This window comes from Nannobrachium achirus (genome assembly GCF_963921795.1).
Source record: "Nannobrachium achirus genome assembly, chromosome: 2".
Classification (NCBI taxonomy): Eukaryota; Metazoa; Chordata; class Actinopteri; order Myctophiformes; family Myctophidae; genus Nannobrachium; species Nannobrachium achirus.
The window spans coordinates 19,614,946-19,632,448 of record NC_137811.1 but is presented as its reverse complement, the minus strand read 5'-3'; the positions used below and the strand labels follow the sequence as shown (position 1 = coordinate 19,632,448).

Below are 17,503 nucleotides of genomic sequence, written 5' to 3'. Positions count from 1 at the left end.
ACGCTGTAGAATGATCAAGTACTGTACGACGACAAGTCAGGGAGTTCATTCACGAAAAAACACGAAAAAATAGAATATGGGGATAAGAGGTTTCTGCCTGACTAGTCTGGGATCCCTTCACTTTTGGGGTTTGATCCGGTCGGGAACGGAAACCACTCTACGTCATGTTGCAGTCCTCAAAGGACTACAATTTGGCCGGAAAGATCAAACCGGATTCATTTTTAACGCAAAATAATTCCCATACTTTTAGGGCCTACCTAATAAACCCCTTGATGTGGAGTAGTTTTGCTTTTGGAAAATTAATTTGGTATATGCATTTTTTAGTCCAACTTGTAGCGACTGGCAAGACATCACTAGGCTACTCGAGCGTTTTAATAGGGATTGGGGAAACAAATGGGGGGAACCTAAACAAAGCGGCGCCGCTTCTTCTGCTTGTGGTTTCCGCCTAGACCAGATCAAACGGCCTGTTTGTAAACGAATACCAGGCTTTCTCCCAGGAAAGCCTAGTGACGCGAGGTTACTGCCTGAGAGCAATGATACGATACTGTGTCATAGTGGTGTCAATCTCATTGCTGTTATATTTACCTCAGACACACAATGTGGAGTGCTGCCGCTGCCGCTGCTGCCAGCGGCGGACGCCCTGTGGCTCCCGTCGGGGCCCCCTAGTGGCCCCGTGGCCATGGTGCCGCTGGCGGCGGACAGCTTGTAGCTCCTGTCGGTGGTGGCGCCCCCTAGCGGCCCCGTGGCCATGGTGTAGGTCTGCGCGCTGTGCCTCTGCTTGGAGCAGAGCAGCGACAGTGCCACCTTGGTGCTGAGGCCCGGCAGGTTGGGGTTGTGCACGCTGACGCTCCAGGTGGAGTAGACGGAGGTGCGCGGGTCCCCCTGGGCCCAGGGGTTTGGCTTCACGTAGTTCAGGTAGCACCAGTTGACTGAGGTGGCCGTGTTCAGGCTGGGGTACGAGGGGGGGCCGGGGATGGCGGCGGAGGAGGCGGCGGCGACGCTGGGTCTCTCTGGGCTCTGCGGGGCGCTCCGCCGGGGAGTGGACACCCTTCCACCTGGGGCTGTCGTGGTCATTACATAAATGTTGAGTCGATGATGAATCAGTTGTCATACGAATAATTGTGCTTAATGATTTGTGTTCTTTGGCATTGAATATTAGAATAATAAATGCAAATTACATTTCTGTACATTTTTAGGTTTGTTAAATACGTATACAAAATCCATTGCTTAAATATACAAAGACATTACTGACAATGACCAGGACGAGTAATCAAAATGCTATGGCCAGGGATAGGATACAGGGATAATAAACATTTTCAGAAATTTAAAAAAAATCTACAAGCTCACAGCATGTGTAGCGGGCATTTATGAAACACTTTTGAAAAATGTCCCCCTAAACATCCAACAACAACTGGAAATAATGGAAAGTCTGACATTTCTGTTAATTTCATCCAGCTGGTTTTATACAGGTGAATGGAAACGATTAAGCAAAAATAATTGCTATTAGCACCATTATTGTCATCAGGCGGTGACGTGATAATAGTGACAGGCCTTACCGACGCCCTCTCGCTGCTCCGTGGTCACCTCCTCCTCCTCCTCTTCCCTTTTTGGCTTGGCCTCCTTCGTGGCTTCCTCCTCCTGCTCCTCCTCTTGGCTTGTTTTTGGCACGTTCTGCACCTCTTTCTTCTGCTCCTCCTCTACTTTCACACCCGCCACATCCTTCACCTCCTCCTCCTCCTCCTCCTCTTCCAGTTTGCTCCCGGTGGCCTTGCTCTCTTTCTCCTCTCTGGCCTCCTCTTCCTCCTGCTGCCCCTCCCGCTTCTGCTCCACCTCCCCCTCCTCCACCTGTGGTGGCAGAAATGTATACGACTGTCAGTATATACAGGGTTTCCACGCATTTTTACCAATTAATTTCCAAAACCTTTCCAGAATATTGAACCCAATTTCCAGGACTATATAACAATAATTCAGCTCAATAACGAGTCGCTTATTCCGATGCGCAATGCCCAAAGACAGGCAGTGTATGCCAGTGGTTCTCAACCTTTTCAGGCCGTGACCCTCGAAATAAGCATATTTGAACCAGGGACCCCCACCCTGACGAGCACTAAAAGTTGAGGAATTTTGTATAACACAGTTTTATTGTGAAAATAGCGAGGCGTTGTGAGCATATAGATCGGCTATTTCTGCCTCTAATATTGGACAATTTGGCCAATGTTTAATTTGTCATGTCAGAGGTATTAACTAAATAATAACCAAATACAATAAACCAAAAGACAATAAATGGCTATTTTTTACAGGACCTTCCAGGACCCTTGATCAATTCCAAAACTTTTCCAGTACTGGAAAAATATTTTTCTAATTTCAAAATATTTCCAGGAATTTCATGACCGTGGGAACCCTGTATATATGTGCTATTGTGTATTTGTCAATCTTTTCTATGATTAGGTTAAGTTACTTTCCACAAGACTGACCTGACAGCGGCTGTCCATCCAGACAGCTGGCCAATGCTTACGTTCTTCTTACAGACTTCTGTAAGAACCAACCGGCAGCTATTTGTGGTCTCCTGTTTTGTATAAGAAGGGGCTGGCTTGACAGTCAGGTGAAACACTCACATGTGTTTCTTGTTTCATATTCACTCTACCTTTGTGGAAATTCAATAGGCTATATGCACAGCAGCCATTTTGGAGAGAAGTTGGGTCCCTTCTCACTTCCTTCAAAGCTGTTACCAATAGTATTAATGAAGGCTCTGTTCCATTCTGGTCAAACAGAGTCAGGGTACTGATATTGTGCACGTTGGCTAACTGGAAACTACACTGGTTTGCTACACTAGTGGGTCTCAAAGTGTGGTCCAGGGACCCTCATGGTTCCTTGGAGGTTCCAAATGCCTTAAAAGGTGTGTACGAAATGGACCTTACGGGTCCATTTGGTTCCATTTGTACACACTCAGAGTTATGGGGGTCCTTGAAATGGAGGGTTTGAGAACCACAGTGCAACATGAAATGGAACAGAGCCTTCATTACTATCATTGGTAACACCTTTGAAGGAGGTGAAAAGAGACCCAACTTCTCTCCAATATGGCTGCTGTGCATATAACCTATTCTATACTGAAGTAGGGTTCATAATTTCTACTACACACCTCCTCCTCCTCCTTCACCCTCTTCTTTAGCCGCTGGGCCTCGGTGCTCAGCTCCAGGCTGGCGGCGGGGGACAGCATGCGCTTGCTGCCCCCGGCCCCCAGGGGGCCGCAGTAGCCCCCCACCGCCTCGTCGGAGGCCGAGCCGGAGGCCAGCGGGGCGGGCTGCAGAGCCAGAGGCAGCGGCAGGTAGCCCTGGAGGTCTGGCGGCGCCGGGATCTTCAAGTAGGACCTGTTCATAGTAGGGCATTCACCAATAGTGATTTTTAGTATTCGAATTATTCAACCTCAAAGTATTTGAATAGTCGAATATTCGACAGGACTGGCCAAACTGTCAAATATTAAGTAAGCAAGAGGCAAACATTGTGAAAATGGCCGATCTACATGCTCACAACGCCTGTAGATCTGCTATTTTCACAATATTTATCTGCAGAACCGAGTCACATTAAATGTAATACCTACAATTCCAAGTGCTTGTCAGGGTGGGGGTCCCCAGTTCAAATATGTTTATTTTGGGGGTCAAGGAGAACCCCTGGTATAGAGCATTAACAAATGCATCCACCAGGGGCATTGACAACTCATTCTTATGACTTCCTATCTAGCCAAGCTTTATAAACTATATATTTTTGATTCTACTTCGGTGAAGGGTGAACAACGTCGAATAGTGACTTTGATGTTAGAATATTTGGTGAATGCCCTAGGGATGTGACCATAATCGTTGGTTTATCGTGATTAAAAAAGCACTCAGAATTGATCGTGAAACTGTCCTCCATCATACGCTGGGATGAATTAGGTTTTCTTGAGCTGCAAATTCAGTATCACTTAAACGCTCTATACTTAAAAATAAAAATAAACTGCAAAGAGCGAATTTAGTACGCACTTATTTCACTACACAAATCGATTCGACAAAAAAAGCAGATCTACAAGCTTTGCAACGCAACGCCTTGTGAGCTTGTAGATCTGCTATTTTTGGCCAATGTTCCCACCAGACTAGTGATGCTGGGCGTTCAAGTGGTTCACAAAAGTGGCATTTTAAGTTTAAGCATATTTTGATCGCGATAATATCATGAAAGGACAACTTCGTTTTTTACCACAAGGGTTCATATTTTAGAAAGTCATTAGAGAAAAGAAAAGATGAGTGTTAAAATGTTTTCATTTAGTTCTCTCGACTTTGATTTTCATGCATGCCCCCAGGTTGTGGCTAAAGTGGCTAAATACAGTATGTATTTTTAGACACAATAAGTATTTTTAGACCCAAGATGCAACGCAATCTTTCATGGGCAGATGTGACTTATGGGGGCCGGCTTATTGTGTCTAAAAGGACATATTTAGCCACTTGTACGCATGCCCCCACTCACTGAAATCAACATTCTAAAGTCGCTAAAACAATTGAAAGCAGTAAATGAAAACATTTTAACACTCACTTTTTCTTTTCTCTAATTACAATCTAAAATATGAGCCCTTGTTGCAAAAAAACAAAGTTGTCCTTTAATCACTATCATTTTTGCCATAATCGTCATTTCCATATGGTCCCCTCCTTACCCGTGCATCATCTTGTCCCTCCTCTCCAGGTGGCCCATGATGACCATGGTGGTGCAGCAGATGGGGTCCTGCTGCAGACGGGCCGAGGACGCCAGCATCTGGGACAGGGTGGTGTTCATGGCGCTGGCGTAGGGGGGCATGTGGGTCTGGAGGCGCACCGGCACCACCAGGGACACCACAGGCGTCAGCTGGGCCAGGCAGGTGATGATGACCGGCCGCGGCTGGAAGGAGGAGGAGGAGCGGGGGACCAGGGACTGGTGGTGGTGGCGGTGGGCGGGAGACGGAGGAGACGTGGAGGAGGAGGTGCACAGCCTGGCCTCTCCAGGGACCTGGATGGAGGGGTGGGCGATATGGTGAGAATTATCGTTGAGACGATACAATGTCTCCATGATATGCCTTTTCAGAGATATGTATGAGTATGTATCGTGATACAATGAGGGAGCCTTATCCACAACTTTCCAACATCCCATCGTGCATTGCGCAGAAGGCGAGCGGCATTTCCGGCGTCGCAGCCGAGTGTGATCTACAAGCTCACAACAGTTGCATCTGCGACGCGATGTGAGCTTGTATGTCTGCTGTTAACCGGAAGTGTCCCGCAGATAATGCTACGGTAAAGTCTTGCGGAAACAGGTGGATACAAAATCCTGATGAATTGGTAATACAGAGATTCATTGCAGAATGCATTTAAACCTGCATTTTGGTCTATATCAGTAGTTCTCAAACTTTAAAATGTCAAGGTCTCCCTTTAACTCTGACAGTATACACATGAAACCAAATGGACCATTTGGTTTCATTTGTATACTGTCAAGAGTTGCATACTTGTAAGGTTCAAATTTAGACCTCCCAAACGGAACCCAGAGAGTCCCCGGACCCCACTTTGAGGACCACTGATCTAAATGGTGTGTTACTCCTGTTTCTTTTAGTATTGTTACCTTGTAGGTGGTTGTTGTCAAGTTAAGTAACTTGAAAAATAATAGTGATAAGATTGTGTATCATGATACAGCTTGGAAGAATATCGTGATATTGTATTTGTTCCATATCGCCCGCCCCCTACCTGGATGGTGAGTCTGGAGGGTCCGGGCAGGTACGCGGCCCTGGACCCCGGGTGGAAGTGGATGGGGAGGAGCGACGACGGGAGCTGGTGGAGGGGGATGCCCAGCCGCTCGGCCATGTGGACCTGTGCCGGGTGGACCTGTAAGGGCGCTGGGTGGACCTGAACGGGCCTGTATCTGTGGACGATGTGGGCCGAGCCGGACAGGACCTCCGAGATCACCGTGCTGGCGGCGGCGGCGGGGAGATGGGGGAAGCCCGCCTCCCAGGCGCGCGGCTGCAGGGCGAGCGCTGAACCCTGAGAGAGAGGAGGGAGGACGCGATGAGGCTGGAACAGCAAGGTTATAATAGTTTTGGATTTTTCCATTAGTTTATATTCGTATTAGTTTTGAGGTTTTGTTTTCAGTTACAGTTTAGTTTTAATTCGTTTTTAAATTGAGGTTGCTAGTTTCGTTTTGTTTTTATTTTTTTGAAAATGCTTAGTTTTAGTTTAGTTTTTATTAGTTTTAGTGTTCACTAAAACTAGTCTTTTACGTAATATGGGGTATTTGGGGTGAGATTTAAAAAGCTCCGGAAAAGTATTGTCTGATAAAGAAAATCAACAAAACTTCATATTGTTGAGAGTGGCAGGAATGTTGAGACATACAACTTCTCTCTTTGACCTCACCAACTGGTGTTTTTTTTTTCCACAAAAGACAAAAGACGAAAACTAAAGCGATTTTCTCTATAATTTTAGTTTATTTTAGTTAGTTTTGTAAACACAAAATACCGTTTCAGTTAGTTTTCGTTTTTTTTTTAAAAAGCGTAGTTTTTTTTTTTTTTTTTCAGTTAACTAAAATGTTTATTTCATTCTAGTTTTCGTTTTTTAGTTAGTTTTGGTTTACTATAATAACCTTGTGGAACAGCTGCAGGCTCTTCCCGGCGGCCTCGGGGGGCGAGTAGCGAGTAGAGGGCCCGGCTTTGGGGCTCTCGGCTCGGCCCTCCTCCTGCTCCGGCTTCCCCAGGGTGGCGTGCTTCACCAGCAGACACTTCCGGCGCTCCTTCCAGGCGGCGGCGGCGGGGTGCTGGGGGGACAGCGAGCCCAGGTCGAAGGACTTGCTCCTGGACGCCTCGGCGCTCTGGTCCGCCTGCCCGGGGCTGGCCGGGCTCTGCTCCGAGGCCGAGCGCCGCATCTCGCGCTGCTGCTGCTGGTTCTGGTGGGAGGACGAGGAGGAAGGCACCGTCAGCATCTGGGAACCCTGTGTGGTAGAAATATTTATAGACTTGTCAAAAGGGTGCCATGGCATTGGTCCGACATTTCATTGTTCCTAAATCCAATTAGTCCGAATCTGGTGAATGTTAACCTGGTGAAAATACTATGCCTAAACCTAAACCTAACCTTAGTAAAACTATGCCTAAACCTAACCCAAACCCTAACCTCAGTAAAACTATGCCTAAACCTAACCCTAAAGGTCTTTGCACACTGGTGCGTTTTTCGTTGCGGAATGCATTTTTCTGGGCAAGGAGAGAGAGAGAGATAGAGAGAGCAAGGGGCCAAGTGGTGCGCGAAACGGGCGGCAGTGTGCAAACGTGATTGACATAACGTGAGGTTGATTTTTTATTTGCGTGCTCCGAAATTCACTCCGATATTCGCCCCGAAAAACGCAGCAGTGTGCAACCAGCTTTAAACCTAAAACTAATCAAATTAGGACTAATGAGATGTAGGACTAATGAGATGTAGGATTTATGGGCAGTCCCCGTCAAAAGTGTATTTATCCAACTTCAATTCAACTTTGTAGAACTTAGTTCAAAGCAAATCTCACACTAATTTAGATTTGCCCGCAGCTGTCAATCCAACAGCTGACATCCTCCACGGTCTGTGACTTCTACTTCTACTCTGTGTCAGCATATAATCTGTCCTAAAGTGAGACTATACATGGTCATTGCTAACTTAACCAGTCAGCCTTATAATATACTGTATGGTACTTAGTTTTTTCTATTTTATATCCATTTAGGGAGATCATCTATGTGTATAAGAGGTGTCCCATATGACACTTCAGGAGGTCTGATGCTGTGTATGCTGTTTCTCTCTGCTGAAATCTTCAATAAATTGTCAACCTTCGTCCTCGTGGAACATACATTTTTTCCATCATACCTGTTGTTGGCCGCCCGGCCCCGGCCTGCCCGACTCATCCGCCACGCTGCTCTCCTGGAGGGAGGAGGGGGTGTAGGACACGTTGCTCTCTTGGAGGGAGGAGGTGTAGGACACGCTGCCCTCCAGGAGGGAGGAGGAGGTGTAGGACACGTTGCTCTCCTGGCTGGGGCTGCGGGGCAGCGACTCCCCCGACGACTGCGACACCTCGGCCAGGCGGAGCCTCTTCTTCTTGGGCGGGAGCTTCTCGGTGGGCAGCTGGGCCATGCTCTGGCTGCGCTGCGGCCACTGGAACTCCTCCACCTTCTCTGGCTCCTGGGAGGAGGAGAACACGGTGCATGACAGAGTGAGAGGACTGTGACCTTTGTGGAGATGAAGAAACAGCAGTAAGCACGGGAAGACATACAGTACAGCAGTGGTTCTCAAACATTTTCATGTCAAGGAGGACCACAAAAAATATGTACATACAGTATATACTGTATAAAGTGCTAAATGGTGCATTTATATAGTGCTTTTATCCAAGGCGCTTTACAGAGATTTTGCATTACATTCACACACACATTCACACATCGATGGCGTAGGAAACCATGCAATGCACCAACCTGCTCACCGGGAGCGATTAGGGTTTCAGAGTCTAGCTCAAGGACTCTTCGACACTAACTCTGGGGGAGCCCGGGATAGAACTGTTTCTCAACGTTTTTAATTTGAAAGAACCCCATTTTCATTGATATGCATTCGACCATGAACCTCCAAGGTTCACTGTCTGTAACAGTACACTGTTACAGACCCATAAGGGTCAATTGGGTCCCTCTAACTAGTATCAATCATTAGCTGGGACCCCTCAACCCAACAAGTGAAGTAGCTGATCTGCAGGATTAGCTATTTTCACAATTTCTGCACAAAATCGTAAAAATGACGCCATAAGTCGTTAATCGATTCGTTCGTATCCAATAATATATACACACAAAAAAACCTGCTTCTTGATTATTCGATGAATCAATAATGAGTAGAATAATGGATTAGAAACCATTTGACAGTTGGTTGGTTGCAGCCCAACAAGTAAAAACAGCCAAAGCAATTCAGAATCAGGGACGTGCAGAGACTGTTAGAGAGGCAGGGGCTGAAAGTTTTAAAAGGGCCTTTTGGTGAAAATATTGAAAATAGCAGACCTCCAAGCTCACAACGCGTCGCAGTGCGACGCGTTGTGAGCTTGGAGGTCTGCTATTTTCGATACTTGATACCACACTAAACTAAGCATTATCAAGTCAATACTGGAGATGTGGCGTATGGCAAGGATTTCTACACAGAGAAGGCAATTCTTTCAACATAAGATGCTACATTCAAGTTCAGGAGAGTTTGGAAAAGGCAATTCTCTTGAATGCCGCCTTCAGGTATGCCATGGAAAGGGGGGCATTTGCATTTCTTTCACCATGGTAAAAACTGCATTCATGGTCTGGAGAGGACACTTTTTACAGACTGGTAAAAGGGCAGGGGCTCAAGTCCCCTTTGAAGTCTATGCGTGCATGTGCCTGTTCAGAACAGTAATCCTGTACCTTGGCCGAGGCCACCGTGGCCGGGGGGGACACAGATGGCATGTCGGTGTCAGGCTCCACGGTGACCAGGATCTCTGGCACTTGGATGTTGCGCTGGCGCTGGAGGAGGCGGGGCGACGAGGTGGGGGGCGCCGCGGAGGCTTTGGGCTGCGGGGGCGGGACCTGTTGCTGCTGCGGCGCTGCGGCGGGACTCTCTGGCGGGTCCTGGTGGTGAGGAGGCTGACCCTCTGTTGACATCATGATGCTGTCCTGCTTCTCAAAGGAGCTGGTGTGCTGGATGACGGACACGCCCTTCCTGTCCTGATGCTGATGTTGGGCCTCGGCCTGAAAGGGAACGCCTACATGCAACAACACAAGCACAATAAGAAGGGATGTTTTCTGGTTAACTAAAAAAAAAAAAAACGCTTTTGTTCGAGTACTGTATATACCTGTATTTCCAAACAGTAGCCCGGGCGGTTAAATCGTAAAAGCGATTTGAATCCCTGGCGTTTAAAAGAACAGGGCGGCTATTTGCAATTTATTTGGTGCCCGGCGGCAGCAAATGCCGGCTATTTGCGGCTTAACTTTTTGTGTTTTTTTTCTTTTTTTTTTTTTTTTCATAAAATAATGAACGCCCTACCTGATCATACTACGGTGTCACACAAAAGCATCAAAAGTAGCAGATCTTCTAACTTTGCTATTTTGCAAAGTTGAATCCTGAAAGGTTTTTGAACAGTTTTGGACTTATGAGATATGAGTATAATCATAGCTAAAGAGAGTTTGCTCATTAAAGGAGTAGTTCACCCCCAAAATGACAAAATGATTTTTTTGTGTTTTGTCGCATTCCTAAGACAATAATTTGATTACAATAAATGTACCCCCATTGATTCCGGATGGGGACCCAAATGCATTTGGGCCCCCATCTGGAATCAATGGGGGTAAATTTACTCAAATAAAGTTTTTGTCTTAGGAATGCGACAAATATAAAAAAATATAACTCAAGTCTCCGTAGCGTGAGTAATCAATAGAAATAAACTCCTTTAACAAGGGCTCTCCCTGTCTCTCCAGTGCTTTAATAAATAAGACATGTTCATCCAATCAGGACACAGAACTGCAATTTTGGCTGTGTGTTTATGTTACGTAGTTTCATCATTTCCAGTTTCACTTAGTTATCCTGTATAGTGTATACTGTATGAGTTCTGATTGGATGAAATCGATATCCTGTCCCGGAAATGTATGTTTCTGTTTACTAAGGCGCTGGGTACGCAGAGCTGGATATTTCTGAAGCTAGACATTATTTTATGCGTTTGGGGCTTGCAGCCACACAAAGCTGGATATTTCGGCTGCGAAGCTGGATATTTTTGAAACCGGATAAATAAGTGGAGATATTGAAAAATAATTCACTGGATCCGTGTACTGTAGACACTAGACAGGGAACCCGGATATCTCTGAAGACTTTACTGTGTGTGTGCTTGTTAGACCTAGATATCTTTTTGTGTGGACCTAGATATTTTTCTATGTGGATTTCTGAAAAACCGGGATATATGAAATATCCAGCTCCGTGTAGCCTATGCCTAAAGAGCTGGAGAAGCGAACTGCTGTTACTGAACAAACAATATAGCAATGACTACACTTTAATTATTAGTTTTTAAATCTCACTTACAGCACCTTTATAATAGACTTTTCCTAGAGTATATAATGGTAAACCGCGATGTTTCCATAAGGCAGCTCTGCTTTGTGTTCACATCTCTCCATGTGGAGCTTCTTCTATTTCTATATTTGTCTGGTTGTTTCACATCAAAGAGAGAGCGCTCTGCCGTTTATGTTAATGCTGATGTTAATTTGCAGGGAACTTCTGTTTAGCAATTCAAATGTCTGCAGCGCATCGCCAGACTAAACATGACAAAACACCCCCGGAGCATCCGTTCTCCTTCTGCACAGTCATAATAACACACAGTGTTCATTTAATGTAACTCTGGCAGTGTAAACATGGGGGCTCCGCTCTTACTTACTCTCCCAGAGTTCATCGACGAACACCCTGGATTCTAGGGGTAATGGGAGTGCAACGGGTAATCTAAATCAGGGGTTTTCAAAGTGGGTGACGGGGCACCCTGGGGTGCCCAGGGTGCCGCGACGGCAGTCCAGGGGTGCCGCGAGATCATTTGATAATGTCTGGAATTTATTTGGACACTTGGCTATTATCTCAACGTTTTCCTCGCAACATAATCACTAAAATATCGCCACTGTCGGGCAGAAAACTCGCATCTCCAAGTTTCAAATGTGTTCGTCTTTTGGTAAAGCAAAGCCCTGCTTCATCATACAAGACAGTCGCACAAAACTAGTGAAAACAGCCAATCTACAAGCACACAACGCTTCACTAGTTTAGTAAATTTTATAGATGATAAATACAAAACGAACGGTTTTGGACATACAAGGTTTCCACCCGACAACGACGATATGCTTTATACAAGGTGCTAGTGGGAGTGAAAATTATAATGTAGGGGTGCCTTGGATTAAAAATATATTTATGGGGTGCCCTGAGACAAAAGAGTTTGGGAACCCCTGATCTAAACTAATCTATTTAATCGATGGATATAAGAAGAAAATGTATAAAAGCTTTTTAATCAAATACAAAAATAGGCAATCTACAAGCTCATCACGATGAGACGCCGTGAGCTGAAGATGCACACTGTTGTAAAACTAATTATAACATAAGGCTAAAGTGCTTAATCAGATATATTTGATAATAATAATTAAAAAATATATAATACTCTTCTTGATTAGTCAATGAATCTGAATCGTAGTCGATAGAATAATCGCTATGAAGATAACTGATAGTTGCAGAATTATCGTCTATGTCGGGTGGAAACTTCATATATCCCAAAACTCAGGATTCTCAGGATTCAAATTAAAATAGACCTATAATAGCAAAAGTAGAAGATCTGCAAGCTCAAAATACAGATGTTCACGTCGCGTTTCGAGCTTGTGGATCTCCTAACTTTTATGCTTTTGTGTGACGCTGTAGTATGATCAAGTAGGGACCTCAATTTACCAAAAATAAATAAAAAACACAAAAAGCTAAAACGTGGAGATAAGAGGTTTCTGCCCGACCAGATATAAACTAGTCTTGCGTAGCCAGACAACTATTCCACAATCTCCGAATGCTATATAGAGTCTGGAACGGCAGCTCCCGAACGGCGAGTATCGAAAGTAGCCACTGCTGCACTGAACTGTAATCCCATTGGAAACATAACAGAAACACAATAGCTCAGACAAAGTCATTCGAGCGGTCTATTCTTGTTATGGGTGTATAGTTTAAGAAAACGTTTGAAAACATCATGGAGGTAACACCAATAACACCAGAGAAAGACATAATAACCCCCCCAGAAATGTTGAAAGGAGACATAACGCTTCCAGTAGGACATGTTATTGCTACTGCACCAAGGGAGCGGTTGCGTCACATCCGCTTTATCTCGCACTCATCGTTTCTATTTCCGTTTGCCAGACTGTATGCCGGGAGCATTTGCCAAAATCGCGGAGGCAACAGTCTGGCCACGCGAGACTAGATATAAACCAACCTGAGGGGGCGTGGCTGTGCTCTGGGGGCGGGGTGGCTGTGGAGCGGCCGGGCTGCGGGGGGGCCGAGGAGGTCCCGGGGCTGGGGGGGACGGGCCCGGGGCTGGGAGGGTCCTCCTCCAGGCTCTCCTCTTTCCTCCTCTTGCGGACCGCCATGGCCAGCGCTCGGAACTTGTAGTGCATCATCTGGGGGCGGTCCTCCCTCTGCTTCCCCCCTGCCGTCGTCTCGGGAGGGCGGTCCTCCCCCCACCTCCCCCCCGCATCCCCTCGCTCCGGCGCAGCTTTGGGCTGCTGTCCCGGACAGGAGGCCCGGTGGGCCTCGTAGCTCTCTTTCTGCAGGCAGGGGGCGCCACACGCCGCACACTCAAACTGTTGGTGGTGGTGGTGCTGTTGGGGGTGCTGGGGGTGGTGGGGGTGGTGCGGCGGCGTTCTGGCTGGCTCCGCCCCCCTGGCTGAAGAGGAGGAGGGGGAGGGGGAGGGGGAGGGAGACGTCCCCGCCCCCTCCAGGAGCAGCTCCGCCCCCAGGGGGACCTGAAAGAAATTATCTGTGAGTCTTTTAAGCCTGCATCTAGCTTGGCTCAACAGTTTGAAATGACTTCTGAGCATGGGTACAACACCAGAGGAGCAGTTTCTGGTAAACTAAGAACGAAAATAGCACCAAAATCAAATTGTCTTAAGCTTACTGGTATATATAGATCAATAGAACTCTGGAATGCCCTGCCGAAAAACATCTTGTCTATAATCCATAACAAGATAACTTTCAGAAAACATATCAAGAAATATCTTGCCAAGTAACATATAACTTATATATAATTTGTAATATTATATATATATCTTTTTTTACTTTAATTTGTATTTTTTTATTGTATATTTGTATTGTATTTGCCTGATTCAGGACCCCAGGAAGACTAGAGGCTCATTCGTGAGTCTCTAATGGGGATCCTTTAATAAACATAAAAAACATAAACCTCTATGGCGGGCTGGCGCTTCAGCAGGCGCTGGGCGTGGCCCACCCTCATCTCCGCCATGACGGCCTGCTGCTCGTCGAAGGAGTGGCTGAGGCGGCGGTGGCGGCCTCCTCCCCGCGGGGACGGCGCGCACGCCGTCGACGGGTCCGACGGCACGGAGTGGCTCCGGAACAGAGGCACGGCGGACGGGTCCTGGGCCGAGGGCGCCGCCGCCTCCCCCTTGGGGTCGTACGACGTCGCGTAGGGGTCCTTGGGGGCACCGAGCTTGGCCGACTCGGAGCTGCTCTTGCGGGACAGGGAGGAGCGGCGCGGCTTGACGCTGTCGATCTCGCTGGTGTCCACCACGGCCTCGTTGATGGTGATGAGCTTGGTGATGTGCTCGATGACCTGGGTGTTAGGGATGGGACGATATGAACATGTCATATCACGATTATTGTGACAAAAGAAATCACGATTGACAATGTTATCGCGATACTCAAAATCCATTATCCCGGGGCAGAACGTGTGCCAAAAAATAGCCGATCTACAAGCTCACAACGCGTCGCAACGCGACGCGTTGTGAGCTTGTAGATCGGCTATTTTTTTGGCAAAGACATTTGATAGAGTGGAAAAAAAGACAAGTATCAAGATCAAGTACGAATATTATAAGTACCTTTTACCAATAATAGAGAGTTTAAGTGGTACCAGATATGCAGATAAAAGGTGAATTGAACCCAGTGCAATTCACCCATTGAACCCAGTGCATGACGGAGGACGGTATCACGATAAATTAAATCTCCACGATACGATTATCGTGAGTGTTTTATATCACGATAAACGATAATATGGCTTATGGTCCCATCCCTACCTGGGTGTTGGGGACGCTGAAGGACATGCCCGGCTTCTCCCCCTCCCCTGAGGACGAGGCGGACGGAGGGTTGAGATGCTGCTGGTGATGATGAGGAGGATGGTGGGCGCCTCGCTGCTGCTGCGCTCCCAGACGCCCGTATTTCCCCAGGATGATCTCGGCGTAGGTTTTGACGCTGGCGCTGGGGGGGCTGACCTGCAAGTGGTGGAAAAAGTACTACATTGTTTTACTTGAGAGAGTAAAAGTACCATTACTGCAATGTAGACATATTAGTCTGTTACTGGTTAAACGTCCAGAATTCAAAATGTACTTGAATAAAAGTACAAAAGTATTGGGATAAAAATGTACTTAAAGTACCATAAGTAAAAGTACAAAATCGGCTATTTTCAAATAGCCTAGGTATAAAATAGGGCTAAAGTGTATTAATGTACTGTATGTTTTATAATATAATCATTTATAACTAAAGTTTTCAAATAATTGTAGTGGAGTAAAAAGTACAATATCTGCCTCTGAGATGTAGTGGAGTAGAAGTAAAAGTACTGAAAACTGGAACTACTCAAGTAAAGTACAAATACCTAAAAACACAGTACAGTACAGTACAGTACAGTACAGTACAGTACAGTACAGTACAGTACAGTACTTAAGTAAATTAGTTACTTTACATGACTGCTGACCTGGGACAGCTCGGTGCTACAGCCCGACCCGGAGAAGTAGCCCGACTCCGTGCTGCCCTTGCTGCCGGGGCCCAGGGAGGACGAGGAGGAGGTGGAGAGGGACGAGGAGGGAGTGGTGTCAGGGGAGGCCCTCAGGGGCCCGCGCTTCCTCTCACTGAGCCTCATGGCCAGCCTCTGTTTGACCGCCTGGGAGTCCTCGGGCCTCGGAGCCTCCTCGGGGCCTCCTCCCGGCGCCGGCGGCCTGTCCTTGTGGCGGTGGTGCTCTCCCGTCTCCTCCTCGGAGTCCGTGCTCTCGCCCTCCGTGGGCGCCTCCTCCGGCTCCTCTCCCGGGGCCTCCCCGGGCCCCTCGGTGCCGCTCAGGCCGGCCTCGCCGGACGGAGCCAGGCCCGCCTTGATGCGGTGGGCGTGGGACTTGCGGTGCTTGTACAGGTTGCTCTTGGTCTTGAAGGAGAAGCCGCAGGGCACGCACGGGTACGGCCGCTCGCCCGTGTGCGAGCGGATGTGCTTCTGGAGGACGCTGGGCTTGGCGCACGGCCGGCCGCAGTACGTGCACACGTACTTGCCCGGCTTCGGCGGCTTCTTGTCCCCGCGTCTGGACGACGTCGTCTGGCCGCCCACCTCCGGGCAGCCTCCCTCCTGGCTGGGCTGGGGCTGGGGCTGGGGCTGGGCGCCCTGCTGGCTGGAGGTCCCGGGAGCGAGGGGCGAGGCGGAGGACGGCTGCGGCGAGAGGAAGCTGCCTCCTCTGGAGGGACCCGCGGCGTCCGAGTGCTGCCGCCACGCCACCGCCTGCTGCTGCTGCAGCCGCAGCAGCAGGTCGCTGCGCTTGGGCTGCCGGTGGAGGGGCAGGCGTCCCAGGCCTCCCCGCCGCGGGTTGGGAGGCTGCTGCTGCTGCTGCTGCTGGGGAGGCAGCAGCGGCCCCGGCTCGGCCGACGCCGGCCGCTGCTGCTCTTCCTGCCGTCCGGAGCGCTCCCCATCGGCCGGGCGGCTGGCCTCCATGGGGCAGGGAGGGGGGCCTCGGGGACACACAGGGGGACGGGGGGCTCTGGGAGCCTCATGGAGCTGGCCGCATGGCGGCAGGGAGGTCAGGGGAACATGGGGCGGCGGCCGAGTCCCGAATCGTGAGGAGGGGAGAGAGAGGACCTCTGCGGCGCGGGCCAAACGTCACTGGAGGGGGCGGAGTAAGGCATCGTTAAAAGGTGCCCCGGAGGTGCCAGGATGCAGGTGAACATAGATGATGGCTCTGCTCTGCTCTGAGCTGAAGCTTCTCTCCTCCCATCCAGACGGATGGAGCCTGGGTTTTAATGTGATGGCTCTCCCAGCGTCCTCCTCCTCCTCTCTGCGTGTCTCTGCTGCTGCGAAGTCTCGGCAGAATCCAGCGCTCAGCTCATAACAGGCTCTGGAAGGGGGGAAAGAAGCACAGGAACAAGACAAGGAAGCTGTGAGTCACCCGAATGTTAAAAATACACGCAGGTTGACTGTTAAGATACCCTTTACTTGTCATCACCGTCTGAAACAGCCTCAGTAAGTGATGACTTACAGTATGCATGCCAGTAGGTCTCAAAGTAGAGTCCGGGGACTCCCACAAATGGTCAGCAGCAATAAATGTTTTATATACAGTAGCATCGCCACAATCCCTATAACCCTATTTTATACCTCGGCTAAAAGAAAACGAATAAAAAAAGGGAAATAGGCTATCTACAAGCTCACAATGCAACGTGTTGTAAGCTAGCTATTTATTTGTATCATTGTGTCATTTACACTTAAATTCTATCTTCTGGGAGACGGGGTCCTTGATGTCAGGGTGACATAAAAATCAGGGCCAGCTTGAAAACTGTGTGACCAAAACTCCGCCACAAGAGCCTAAAGGAGAGTTAAGACAAAGGAAGGCCAGCGTCATTAGTTTCCACTTAATATTCCACAAAATATTTTCACCATTAAGAACTGAGGCCCATTCTACAAAATGCCTTCTAAATCAGTAGTTTTCACTCTTCACCCAATGTGAAGAGAGCGGTGGTCGTGCTTGCATAGCATCTTCAGACTAGGATTTAAG

At 48.1% G+C, this 17,503-nt stretch overlaps 1 protein-coding gene across 1 annotated transcript in view; it reads right to left on the bottom strand.

Annotated features, from left to right (window-relative positions):
- hivep3b (HIVEP zinc finger 3b) overlaps positions 1-16,449 on the bottom strand; it is a gene marked incomplete at both ends in the record, with an annotated part of 40,890 nt that extends 24,441 nt beyond the window's left edge. Inside the window, 13 exons of the mRNA XM_080740377.1 lie at positions 586-1,061; positions 1,557-1,845; positions 3,137-3,365; positions 4,676-5,004; positions 5,730-6,023; positions 6,619-6,963; positions 7,860-8,171; positions 9,410-9,747; positions 12,967-13,333; positions 13,418-13,495; positions 13,933-14,319; positions 14,780-14,974; positions 15,454-16,449. Coding sequence (XP_080596503.1) covers positions 586-1,061; positions 1,557-1,845; positions 3,137-3,365; positions 4,676-5,004; positions 5,730-6,023; positions 6,619-6,963; positions 7,860-8,171; positions 9,410-9,747; positions 12,967-13,333; positions 13,418-13,495; positions 13,933-14,319; positions 14,780-14,974; positions 15,454-16,449 — 4,635 coding nt within the window. The remainder of the gene's footprint in view (positions 1-585; positions 1,062-1,556; positions 1,846-3,136; positions 3,366-4,675; positions 5,005-5,729; positions 6,024-6,618; positions 6,964-7,859; positions 8,172-9,409; positions 9,748-12,966; positions 13,334-13,417; positions 13,496-13,932; positions 14,320-14,779; positions 14,975-15,453) is intronic.
- Between the last annotated feature and the right edge of the window lie 1,054 nt (positions 16,450-17,503).